Genomic DNA, 13,561 nt, shown 5'->3' on the forward strand with positions numbered 1-13,561 from the left:
AATAAAGTTTGAATTGAATTGATAAATTTAGTTGCTTAGATTGAACTTTGACAGCTTTTGGGCCAAGAAAATGAATAAAATCAGCAATTCAGTAGGCCTATTTCTCCACCAGATCTGTATTCCTAGCATTATAGAGAATGTTTTAAACACAATCTCAACCTTCATGTTGGCATGTATAGATTATATTATCAAGCAATTGATAACATACAATATACTGTATATTTTAACCCTCTGAGACCTGCAGGATCGCGGGCGATCCAGACCGACTTTACTGTCTTTCAGAGGCTCTAGTAGTTTTAGAGCTAGAGTGAATATACATAAATCATATGAAAGTAGAAAACCTAAGGAATGTCATGCTAGCTTGTCGGCTAAATAACGCTCCAAAGTTGGGTTAAATTTTGGCGAGGAAAAACTGACATGGACATTTTCAAAGGTGTCCCTTGACCTCTGACCTCAAGATATGTGAATGAAAATGGGTTCTATGGGTACCCACAGTCTCCCCTTTACAGACACGCCCACTTTATGATAATCACATGCAGTTTGGGGCAAAGACCATGCAGTATTTTGTATGCAGTTTAAAAGTGTTATTTTCGCCTATACTAAAATAGTGTATTTGAATATTTCTGCATACTGGGGTCCCTAAACAGTGTAGGGATTGCATAAATTGGTATCACTGTAAAGCTGAGACTCTTGTGGATCCAATGAGCCCAATTGTATTCGTGTGTGATGATGTTAGTCTCCATAGTAGCCTTTTCATTGTAGTGAGACCATTTTTTGAAACTTGACCTCACTGTATGAAATGACCTGTGGTGACCTCTAAGATAATCACAGCCTCATGAAACTTTACAGCCACAAACTAGAGACCTAGAGCATTCAGAGGATGGATGGCTTTCTTAGGTAGATTGACAATAAGGGGGTTTCTGAGCAGTTTCCAGAACAGAAGTGCTCGCCATTCAATTGCCAAAAAACGCAATTCTTGCAGAAATCTCAAAATGCCAAAAGTCTTTTAAACCAAATCACAGCATGACTTTTTCTATGGTGTTCCTCAAGGTCCTGGTGACTTTATGTTGTATTTTGGAGGGATTATTGATAATTTCTAGTAATTCTTCAATGGTAAAAAAAATAGTTAAATTTAGCACCAAATCTGTGTAACAAATGGTATCAACCCAAAAATTGCTGCAACAACTTATGAGACATAATAGAGCATGGGAATGACCATCATAATGTTCTAAGCCCTGATACACTTTTATAATTTATTTTAAATAATGAATTAATGAATTAATGTTTATTTCTGTTTATTTTGACTAGAACAACTTGACACATAGTGCTGAGCTGCATCTCAAATAAATCTTCAGGTTCCCAGCTTTCAGATGATGTACACCACTTCTATGTGACATCTACTGTTGACCTGCTATCTCCTTCTGTGGCCCCCTGTCTACTTTGGGTCTCAGAGGGTTCAAAAAGTTTTCTTTTATTTCTAAATATTACTTTTAAAGTACTGGCTATGGTCACAGTAACTCACTAACATCATATAATAATGGTATTCACTCACGACTACCTTTGCCCTTAGAGAGCAATGACTTACTTATTTACTGTAAGTGTAAAATTAAGCTGTGAACCAAACATTTGTTATATATCTGAGTACCACTACTGCCAGTAGGCTATTACCATGGGTAACAGTTGTTACTATATGTTACTATTATTCAGGATATATACTGTATATGAAGGAGAGACTTATCAGTCCTGAGCTATGTCCCAATTCCATACTACACACTAACTCTAAGTAGGCTTTGAGTCTGTAATAATAATAATAATAATAATAATAAACTGTATTTATATAGCACCTTTCAAAACACAGTTACACAGTGTGAGGAAGCAACAACTCCCTCACTAACTGTTTGGTAAAGCCAAGTGGGGTTGATCACAGTTATCTTTGTTTTTCTTATGTGTGTAGTGAAGGGGTTAATTGACTGACAGGGACTGAGTGGCTCCAAGTGTAATCAGGTGTGCTCTGATTTCCCAGGTTCTCACTGCAGGTGTCTCCAGTCTGAGCTGATGGCAGCACTCGCCTGATAAGCCAGTTTGAACTGGAAAGGCGTGCTGTTAGGTTATATGACCATGTGTGAAAGTAGAGTTTGGGGGGGGGGAGTGGTAAAAAGAGCAGCACCAGGCATGTGGTGAGCTGTGTAACAGAATGCAGAGGGTTTTTACCTCCATGTGTTTTTCCTTTGTTTGATGGAATTTTTACAGACTGAAAATAAAAGTCTGCCTTATTTTTCAAGCATACTGACCTGCCAGTGTGATGATTTCTCTTTGTGACTTTTCACCTTGCTCTCCTGCACCTCACCTTGCAACACACAGTGCTTTACAATAAAGCAGAACACATTTAAAACACAAAGAGAATAAAACAAACTAAAAGCCAAAAACGAAACGCATAATGAAACAAATTTCAACGTCATAAAACATGACATGGCAGCAGAGTTTTGGATGACCTGGAGGTGGGAGAGGGATTTTTTACTGATGCAAGAGAGCGAGGAATTACAGTAATCCAATAAAACTAGTTATGAGGGTGGTTTCCAGGGAAAAAAAATGGTCTAATTCTTGAAATGTTTCTGATATGATGAAAACAGGATTGGACCATTGATTTAACATGTGTGGTTCTGATAAAAAATGACACCAAGATTTCTGCAACCTGAATGGGACAGAGAACCAAGACTGTTTGACATGTGGGTGTTTGCTCTATTTGACCTATGATCAATAGCTCTGTCTTATCAGCATTTAGCTGCAGGAAATTCAGTGAGATCCACTTGCTGATGTCATGAAGGCAGTTTAGCAGGTTGACAATGTTCTGATGGTTGTTTGCATGGTCACAGCTTAGATAGAACTGAATGTTGTCTGTGTATAAATGGAAACTGACATCATAGCCTGGTTTCCAAGAAGTTCCTACTTTTCAAGTCACAGTGTGCTGGTGCTGCTGGGTCTAACTTATGTAACGGCAGACAACAAACCGAGAGTTTGCTGAGCAAACTTTGAAATTTTACAGGTCAGACCCAGCGCTGCTGCTGACTACCAGTCCTGTGAACCCTGGAGCTAGACAGAAAGTATGCTGATATAAGCAAATTAGGTCTAACCTGTGTAACGGCTTTCTGTTGCTGCTGTTAAAAAGGTTAAACCATAGATAGAAATAAAATATATGATATTCTACTTGTATGACTTTGACTCAGTGGCCAGCAGCCCGCTGTTACCCCCGGCAGCACAAAAAAGAAATAGGAGTCGTTTTCTCGTTTCTGCCACTAATCCATAGATTGTAAATGAAGATTGAGACATGGCAGCTCCCCGAAAGTGAAGCCACTTCTCGATCGCCCCCTGGTGGCTGTCTGCAGTATAGGTGATAAAGCCCACCCCCTCCATGTTAGCGAATGGGACGTGGGCCAAACAAAAAAGTCAAAGTACACCTCAAATACATTTCTCCCAAAAATGGTTTCTGTCATTTTAGGTAGTTCTTATCACGCTGATGTATGTTCAGGTGTTCGTTTTTCTGAAAATTTTGTTTTTAATTAGTTATTTGATGCTATAAAAAAGGGGTGAGACGTCACGATTGGCAGCTGTGAGTCTCTCTCGCTGACAAGCTGCGGCCGTGCTCAGCTCGCGATTGGTTCGGACGGGTGACCTCGATACCACAGCTCCAACGCCCGATCACTACTGCTCAGACTCTGGCTCCAAATGACATCAACATCTCAACATGCCAGCCCACGTATCCGGGATATTTTGGCTTCACTTCTGTACAGTGGGAGGAAGTGGAGATGTGTCGTTCATCTATCGTGTGTATGCAAAGCTGTGCAGCGAAAATTTACCAAATTCCAAAGTTAACAAATTAAGCCGGTATAATGCTTACCATGTTCACCATCTTAGTTTAGCATGTTAGCATGCTAACATTTGTTCATTACCACACAACACACACTCATTAGCACAAAACACACACACACACACACACACACACTATATATATATATACACATATATATATGTGTATATATATATGTATATATATACTGGAAAAACAAAGTTTGGAAACTTGTGTTTGGTGGATTATTTCTCTGTTGTTACAATGCTAATGGTCATTGTATTTTACATGGTTGGAAAGCCTGTTTATTTACCTTCGCAATGATGTCCAACTTGTAAGGATCATGCATTTGTGGGATGAGCAGCACAGCTGATTATGTGGGTAGCGCCTAAGAAAAATTTGCCAAAATGCTCTGCCAATGGTAAACAATGTATTCTCATAAGGCTACCAGGAACCCTTCACCGTCAGGTCCATTTGCGCTGGTGTCGACAACACAGACAATGGAACCTGAACATGTGGGGGAATGTCATGTTCAGTGATGAGTCCAGGTTCTGTCTGCGAAAGTTGGATATCAGGGTCAAAGTATGGAGACGACGTGGAGAACGCTATGCTGATTGTTTCACCGATGGAGTAACAGCTTTTGGTGGAGGCTGTGTCATGGTGTGGGGCGGCATCTCCCTCACTGGCAAAACAAGGCTTGTCATCATTGAAGGCCATCTCAATGCAGGGAGATATCAGGATGAGATTCTGCAGCCAGTGGCGATCCCATATCTCCACAATCTGGCACCTAACCTCATCCTCCAAGAAACAACGCTCGCCCCCACAGAGCCAGGGTTATCACAGACTACCTCCACAATGTGGGAGTAGAGAGAATGGAACGACCTGCCAAGAGTCCACACCTCAACCCAATTCAACACTTGTGGGATCAGCTTGGGTGTGCTGTACGTGTTAGAGTGACCAACACAACCTCGTTGGCTGACCTGCAACAAATCCTGGTTGAGGAATGGAACGCCATCCCACAGCAACGTGTGACCAGGTTGGTGACCAGCATGAGGAGGAGGTGCCAGGCTGTTGTGGCTGCGTATGGATCTTCCGCCGCTACTGAGGCTCCTGACGGTGTATTAAATGAATCAAAATGTCTCGTTTGTTCCTTGTTACTGATAGAGAGTTCAATCATCCAATCCACCAAACAACTCAAAACAAGAGTCAATACCAACAGGAGAATACACTGTTTACCATTGACCGAGCATTTTGGCAAATTTTTCTTGGGCGCTCCCCACATAATCAGCTGTGCTGCTCATCCCACAAATGCATGATCCTTACAAGTTGGACATCATTGCGAAGGTAAATAAACAGGCTTTCCAACCATGTAAAATACAATGCCAATTAGCATTGTAACAACAGAGAAATAATCCACCAAACACAAGTTTCCAAACTTTGTTTTTCCAGTTTATATATCTTATTACCTTGAGTGAAGACTCATTGTCACCTTTACTATCTTGAGTAGAAAGATGTCTGCTAACATGTGATGTGTCATTAAAAACTATAGAAATGCAAGGACAAGTGTGACGTACTTGTTCCAAGCTTGCAACCAACTGAGTACCCCTCCACTCACTCCTCCCTTTCCAAGACTGTGGTAACGTGAACCGCCGAGTGCAAAACCGTGGTACCACCGTTCGCCTCGCTCAGAGGCCATGCTTACCATAATAACACTAGCGTACTTTAGAAGCAACGGTTTAGCACTCTGCGGCTCACGTTACCGCAGTTTCACAAGTGTGTCGGAGAACTACGGTGGCATTCAGGTAACGTAAAAAGGTGAAAGGGTCTCTCTAGAGCCAGTGTTTGGTTCTGGGCTACTGTAGAAACATGGCGGAGCAACATGTTGGACTCCGTGAGGAGCTTTGTAGATATGAAGGGCTCATTCTAAACTCACAAAAACACGATTCTTAGTTTCAGGTGAACACTAATGAAAACATTAATGTTATGAATATTATATTCCATTTCTGCTATGTCGTTGCTATGCTAAATGTTACACACTGTGCCTTTAATTGTAAAGGAGATGCCATTTGTTCTGTACCTGGAATATAATTAGCTGATGGGCCACCGTGGCCAATGTTTGACCATATGTGAAAGGATTCAGAGTATGTTTAGTTGGAGTAGTTGCAGTCTGCTGTTTTATACTATAGTCTCAGGTCATTTAAAGCAGCAGTTGGTAGAATTGGAGCAAATATGATTAAAAAAAGTTGTTTTTATAAAATGGTCACTGTATCCTGACAGCAGTGCATGAGACAGGTAATCTGAAACAAATCATGTGCCTCTGTGTCCTCCGGTGTCGCTAATGGCATCTGCAAGATTTTCACTGACCGAAGGAAAACAACCAATCAGAGCAAATCAGAGGAAATACCAAGCACCGCCCACCAACCGGAGCAAACTTTATCATTTTACAGCTAAACAGTACACTACAAGATGTTTCTGAAAACGTTTGAGGAGGGAAATAGTCATTACAGTAAAAGAATATTGATTCATATTTGATCAGCACTGCCTAGTTTGACCGTTTGATCGGAGTTTCCGAGTGATTGACAGCTGCCTCCGTTGAATGAACAGCCAATAGGAATGCTCTCTCTCTCTGAAATTACCTGTGATTGGCCAAAGTCTCCCGTCACAGGCTAGATTTTCTAAAGCCTGAAAACAGAGCCATGAGGAGGTGCAGAAGTCTAGTTTTCTCTCAGAACACTTGAATTACAATATGCTGAAAGGTTATTATGGAATTTTTGCCCAATGATGCCAAAAATATTCTGCCCCCTGAAGCTTTAATTGCTGTTACAAAGCCAAGGCCTCCTAAATCAAACATTGGAATATTAGTCGTTGCATGCCAGCAACAATAAAAAGCTCTACAGATAAAATTGTATAATGTGTGAACTCAAATGCTTTTTTACTGTGTTCCCCAAATGTAAAAATGTTAAACCATAATTTTTCCATCAGCTTTATTTAAACTCCAGTGTCTACAAAATCCATCATCTGTTTTTCACACTATTGTGACTCTTACCTGAAACTGTAGACTTTAAGAGTGTTGATAAAATGAGACCATTCACAAGCGTTTAAATATTGGCAGTCTTTATTTCAACAAGACTAAGAAATGTTGTTTAATATACATTTTCTCTTACAATTTAACATCTATCTCATCTTGTTTTTTCCATAACATTTAGGAGATACTCTGACAAGTAAAAATCTGGTGTACTGTTACGGCCTCTTTTAGAGACATCTAAACCGGCTGCTCTTTATTTACACATTTTTTATTCTTCTCAGTCACTCAGTCTCTCCTCAGAACATGAGTCCTTTCTGTTCTTGTGGGCCGAAGGCTGATGGAAGGGTTTTCAACACCTGTCCAACTCAACTTTGAAGTCACTAGACTGAAGTTGCTCTGTGGATCAAATGAACAACATCCAGCAGCTGGACCGACTCCCGCCAGCCGGGAAATGTTGCTGCCCTGGCCCGGAAGCACAGACATTTACCATCATCACCCGAAACGTTTCCTCCGACTCTCACAACGTTGGGTTTTCTTCACACTCGACACATCTCTTCCACATGACGCGAACACATGCACAAGCCCTGGTAGAAATGTTGGTGGAACACACAAAAAAAAAAATCCGGAGAACTGAATTGGACCGGTCACATGCAGAGAGGTAACGCCAAATCAAGCTGCTGTAGCACAGCTTCATTCCTTTCATTTAAGGCTTCAGGATTTTATGTAGGTTGCTTAGCTGTTTCATCAAATCCTTCAAAGTCAGATTCTTAATATTTATGTCCTTGTTGATTTGTGTCAGTTGAACACTTATTTTTAGAAGAAAATTTCATGTGAGCTTACAATCAACATGTCAATTCAAAGTCTAACAAAAGGCACAAAGGTTCCCATCTGTCATAACTGCAGCCAATTGTTTCAGACCTGCAGACAAATATGAAACATGCCAATCCATTTTTCTTTTCTTTTTTTTACAAAATGCATATTCAAATCCACCAAATCGGATCAATTTAATCAATTTAACAAATTAATTATTTTCACCTAAGTTTTGCATATCGAAACATTCTGAATACTGTCTTTTGGATCAGTTCTAAAAGCATGTTTGCAATGCCGTTAAAATACATGCATAAGTTACTGTACAAAAACTACATGAGGCAGCATCATTTTAGAGATGAATTGGCAACTTACAGACCCCGTTATCAAATTATAGACGATATAGAAAATCTCATGTTGTGCTTGTCAGCGGGTAACAATATACTCAAACACCCTGCAGGGAATCGGAGCAGATACAAATCATCTAACATTCTTTTTTTTTACCTCAAGAAGTTGCTAATAATGTACCAAGGTTTAAAAAAAAAAAAAAAAAAAAGAAGATCAGGCACCATTCATTGCATTCATTTTGGTAGCACTTGTGACAATACTTCAACATTCCACCTCAAGTTGAAATGATGAGGATGAGGATAGGTAGATGAAATGGTTCAGAGTCAGTTCATACTGACTGATATGGGCCGTTTAAGAGGCACAAGTGTGTGTTGTGGGACGTGGGACGGGGGATGTGGGCGAAAATAAAAAAAAAGCACCAAAAAACTGTGCACACTGACCAAAAGTGCCCCCCGATATCTGTGCACATCGTCCTCTTTCCATCACCTAAAACTAGCAGTAAAATCCACTGTAGTACCTAATATATATCTTCATACCAAAAATAGCTAAACATTACAACACCTCTTCAACATAAAACCCTGTATTAAAATAATCTTGATTTCATTTGATCAAAGCACTGTCTTTTTGTTCCTCTTCTCTAGTTTTAATGTGAACGTACGTGTCGCCACCTTCTCTTCTCAGACGATAAGACCGTATAGAGTCAGATCCTCTGTGCCGAACTGAGCTCACAGTACCAAAAAAGGCCGTTCGGGACTTGTCAGCTTTGCCTTCTTTTCGGGTTAATGCCAGGGGAGTCCTTCTCCTTCCACGCCAGTTGCCTTTCACCAGGACGCCAGCCGCGTTATCTCAACTCAGACACTTTCAACATCACTAGATTGCATTGACAATGAGAGCATGCATGAGGTATGACCTTACTATTGGACTGTTTTAAGCTGAGGAAAATTAAATTAAAAAATGAATGAAGAAAATTAAAAGTTAGCTTGTGAATAAAGCTCACATACAATATGCATGTTTGGGCTCGCGGAGCGCCACAGAAGCTCTTCTAAAGAATGATTCCATCTCCAGGTCAAACATAAACACCTGTGCTGTAACTCCTATCGCTGTATTTCTGACAGATGAAGATGATTTACTCTCCAAAGCAAACTGAGCCTTAGCTGAGATCAACAGCTAGCTTCATAATTTCTGACTGGCTGATAAAAATGTATAAATGCACGGACACAAACATTCACAGTGTGCACATTTAAAATGATTGTTATGAATTGTTAACATTCATAACATGATTTGTTGATCTCTGAATTATGGAAACATCCTCAGAAATATGAAGATACGTCCCACCACAGGCACTGCATATGTTCAACCAAACATCTTGCTTACTATTTAGATATCAGATGGCAATCATTGAAGAAGGCACAAATATGTATTAGGAGATTAAATTGCCAAAATAAGACAATTATATGATGTTTGTAATGCTGCAAGCAGAACCATAGTGGAGCTCCAAAAGAGCCATAAGGTTTATCTGGGGGGGAAAGGGGGAAAAAGGTGGATTTCTTGGGAAGAAAATTGCTGTACACTGATGTCCTTAAAAACATACAAACAAATAATTAAAAGTGAAGTTATTGTAATATTAAGAAGAGTCTTTCCCCCCCTCAATGGCGGACAGTCCAAGGTCCTGAAGGCAGTCTTTTTTAAAAGTCTCTCTGACAGTTTCCTCCTTCGCTCCGTCATTCCTGGTCGTTTCTCTTTCCTCTTCCTGCCCAGCCAGTTTTATCTCAAGTGGGGAGCGAGCAGGGCCAGGGCCAGCCCGCAGAGCGCCAGCGCCATGCTTCCCTGTGAGGCGACCCCCACATCTGACAGATCTCTGCCCACCACCACTGGTTTGACCCGGGGGTTGCCGGGGTTCGGTGGAGTGGAGAAGTAGATGTCCTGGTCTGTGTCGCAGGACTCGGCCTCGCAACCGCTGCCGCTCTCCTCTCCTCCACTGCTATCCTCATCTAGAAAAAAAAATAAAAGGTCAGATGTGTTCAAGTGGGACATCAGGGGTGGAACGATTCATCTATTACGTCAATGTATCGATTCATATTCCTACAATCCAACTACATCCATAAGTACTCTGCAGGTTGTTCTTCACGGGGGACGTGTGTCGATCTAAAATAGATTTGCAAGGTAAATAATCTATTGTAACGAGAATTTGCACCTTGGATTTAAGCGCGACAAACATTATAGGGATGTATTCTTTAGCACTTTTAATTGTAAAGAAATGTTAAACGTTACTCCGTTTCACTCTCTGTGTTTGTGACGCCATCGACGTGCGCCAGCAGCGCCAATCTCAGAAAGACGACAACAAAACGAAGCATGGCTGATGGCGAGGAAGAGCCAGACGAGCGAGAGGTTTTCAAGCCGCGTTTGAGGTCCAGCATGTGGAAACATTTTGGCTTTTGAAAAAGGGAGATGTCCTTGATAAATCATTCGCTGTTTGCAGAATATGCAAAAGGCCAGATAAAATACAACAGCAACACGACCAATCCACCTACTGAGACGCCAGTATTATTGCTCTACCGTTTACATTGAAAATGAGAATAGAAGCAGGTGGTTAAACCACTGTTCATTCGACCTGAAGAGAAGTTGGTTGCATTTTATTTTTTGTTAAATGTTGCATTGCCTTGTATCTTGAGAACTGAAGCAGCGGGTCCTGAAGTTGCACTTTTTATTATTTTCAAATAAAAGGCGTATGTATTTGCCATTAATCGTTGTGTTTACTTGTTTATATCCATAATGAATTTATTCCTGATTCCCTTACAAGAAAAAACTTTGAGGAATCCTGACCTGCTCTGTCCAGTTTCGAGATATTTATTTCACAGACACACTGATTGAATTTTTGGCAAAGAAAAGTTACTGTATCGATTTCAAGTCATTGAATCGTATCGTATTGTAACGCTAAAGATGAGCCAAATATCGTCCTTGAATCATATCGGAACCATGGAAAGTGATACGCATCGTATCGTTGTAAAAACGTATCGTTACAACCCTATGGGACATTATGTCATCAAGAAAATCATAAAGAATGTTCTCACCATCCTCACCGTTATCAATAGAGATGTCGTTGCCGCTGTGTGCAGCTTTGAGCCAGCTCGTCATTTCCTTCAAAACTGCAATCTGACTGCGAATCACAATGTCTGGTTTTGTTATGTCCACTTCCACGTCAGGGTTTGATACCTGATTGGCCAGTCCGTTGCCAATGACAACTGACTCGTACCTGTGTAGAGTGAGAATCAATATTAGTCAAGATGTAGGAATATCTTATTGCTGTTGAAGCATCATTTTCCAAGATAGCAAAACATAGTATTGCCATGCTTCTTTTCCATATAAACATCAAAACCAACAGAACACTCTTCAAAAAATAAATAAATAAATAATTAAATAATTTAGGGCTGTCAAAGTTAACGCGATAATAACGTGTCAACACTGATTTGTTTTAACGCCACTAATTGCTTTAACACATTAACACAACTTGCAATTTTTAGGTTGTAACAGGCTCAGTAAAGCTAGAGTGACGATACTGGTATAATATGAAACTACAAAACCTAAGGAATGTCCAACTAACTTATCGGGAAGGAGGCTAAATAACGCTCCAAATTTATGCTAAATTTTGGCGAGGAAAAACTGGCTTGGCCATTTTCAAAGGGGTCCCTTGACCTCTGACCTCAAGATATGTGAATGAAAATGGGTTCTATGGGTACCCACGAGTCTCCCCTTTACAGACATGCCCACTTTATGATAATCACATGCAGTTTGAGGCAAGTCATAGTCAAGTCAGCACACTGACATACTGACAGCTGTTGTTGCCTGTTGGGCTTCAGTTTGCCATGTTATGATTTGAGCATATTTATGCTAAATGCAGTACCTGTGAGGATTTCTGGACAATATTTGTCATTGTTTTGTGTTGTTAATTGATTTCCAATAATAAATATATACATACATTTGCATGAAGCAGCATATTTGTCCACTCCCATGGTGATAAGAGTATTAAATACTTGACAAATCTCCCCACATTTTGAACAGATAAAAAATGTGCGATCAATTTGCATCAATTGCGATTAAATATTTGAATCAATTGACAGCCCTAAAATAAATAGATAAATACTAATACATCTAAAATACATATTAAATAATAAAAACATTAAAAAATAATTATAATAATAATAATAGATATTAAAACTAAAAACAGCAATACTATCATGACAATAATAATATTAGAAATAATAATATTACTTGTATAACTTCACGTATATTGGATTATTTTATGATAATTCAAATACAGTAAAATGTAGATTCTATACGTGTGTGTGTGTGTGTATTTTACCTGCTTTTGGCTGTTCCATTCCAGCACTCGTCCCCTGGTGCAATCCTCTCACCTGCACACACCGTCTCTGGCAATGTGGACCAGAACTTCTTTGCATGTTTCAGCTTCTTTTTCACGTCAATTGTCTGCATAAAAAAAAAACACACATTAATTAAAATAAACAAGTCAGACACAACTACTCAAAGGAAAGCAGCAGTGGTCTGATTGTGTGCTCTGGTTTTCCCTAGTCCTTACCAAACGATCTAAACTGGTCCCGGCAGCGGTAGTGGGCCTGGCGTCAGGACTGTAAGGGCGGAAGCGGCCGTTGAAGCCCGTATCTTTGATCGAGCGTTTGGAACGGAAGGCCATGCTTGGTTTAGGCTGCCCACATCCTTGGAAAACCTGTCAGAAATGAACAAGTATGACTTAGAGGAACTGATCTCTTCATTTCTCATGTTTCTTTTTAAAAATTGACTGTGAAATGATACTGACTTTCTGCGACACTTGCATGCTGTTCTCCTGCATGTTCATGATGGCGTCTGAAATCTTCACGTCGATGGGATCCATGACGGACTCAAAATTAAAGGGACCTTCGAGCCTGTCGGCCAGACTGAGCATGGCATCTAAAAAAACAGAACAGAAAAAAAGAAAATTACAAAAAGAACAAGAAATGGATTCATTGTGGAATACAATATGATTTTCTTCAGTGAAGCTTGACGTTACAAAAAGCTGCCACTAGGGGGAGGCACATGACCGAGAGTAGGAGAGCGCTGACCAGTGAAACGCTCAGGTTATGGCAAAGTAAAGCTGCTGCAGAAACCAGACGCCTCCACAGACAGGAGCAGTGTCAGCAGCCAGGGACAGACGCATGTAACGGTGGTACACGTAGAATAAATATACTAAGGAGAACAGTGGATATATGCACCACCCTGAACGTAATGAAACTGATCTGGGTCTGTGTTTACACAACACAGGAGCTGCATTCATCCCGCACAACATGTACAACACCTCCCTCTCTCCCTTTACTCATACAACATGCTAAAGAATGAGGGACGTGCTTGTACATGATTTGTTTTTTACAGTAAACAGTGTTCCTTTGTTAAACAGGTTCTAAACTGAAGTGTAATAAAACCACAAAATAGACCGGAAAAAACATATATATAGAACTCTCATCTAATTACCACAGTTCCATCATGTC

At 40.2% G+C, this 13,561-nt stretch overlaps 1 protein-coding gene across 2 annotated transcripts in view; it reads right to left on the bottom strand.

Moving 5' to 3' along the window:
* Nucleotides 1–6,941: 6,941 nt before the first annotated feature.
* Nucleotides 6,942–13,561, bottom strand: part of gpc4 (glypican 4) — a 42,346-nt gene continuing 35,726 nt past the window's right edge. The window contains exons 5-9 of one of the 2 annotated variants that reach the window (XM_037780906.1): nt 12,856–12,986; nt 12,619–12,765; nt 12,385–12,509; nt 11,105–11,277; nt 6,942–10,015 (exon numbers count right to left, since the gene is read on the bottom strand). In XM_037780906.1, coding sequence (XP_037636834.1) covers nt 9,789–10,015; nt 11,105–11,277; nt 12,385–12,509; nt 12,619–12,765; nt 12,856–12,986 — 803 coding nt within the window. In that variant the 3' untranslated portion in view covers nt 6,942–9,788. Of the gene's footprint in view, nt 10,016–11,095; nt 11,278–12,384; nt 12,510–12,618; nt 12,766–12,855; nt 12,987–13,561 lie in introns of both variants that reach the window. The other variant, XM_037780905.1, reaches the window with a different exon arrangement.

This window comes from Sebastes umbrosus, chromosome 9, assembly GCF_015220745.1.
Source record: "Sebastes umbrosus isolate fSebUmb1 chromosome 9, fSebUmb1.pri, whole genome shotgun sequence".
NCBI classification, from domain to species: Eukaryota; Metazoa; Chordata; class Actinopteri; order Perciformes; family Sebastidae; genus Sebastes; species Sebastes umbrosus.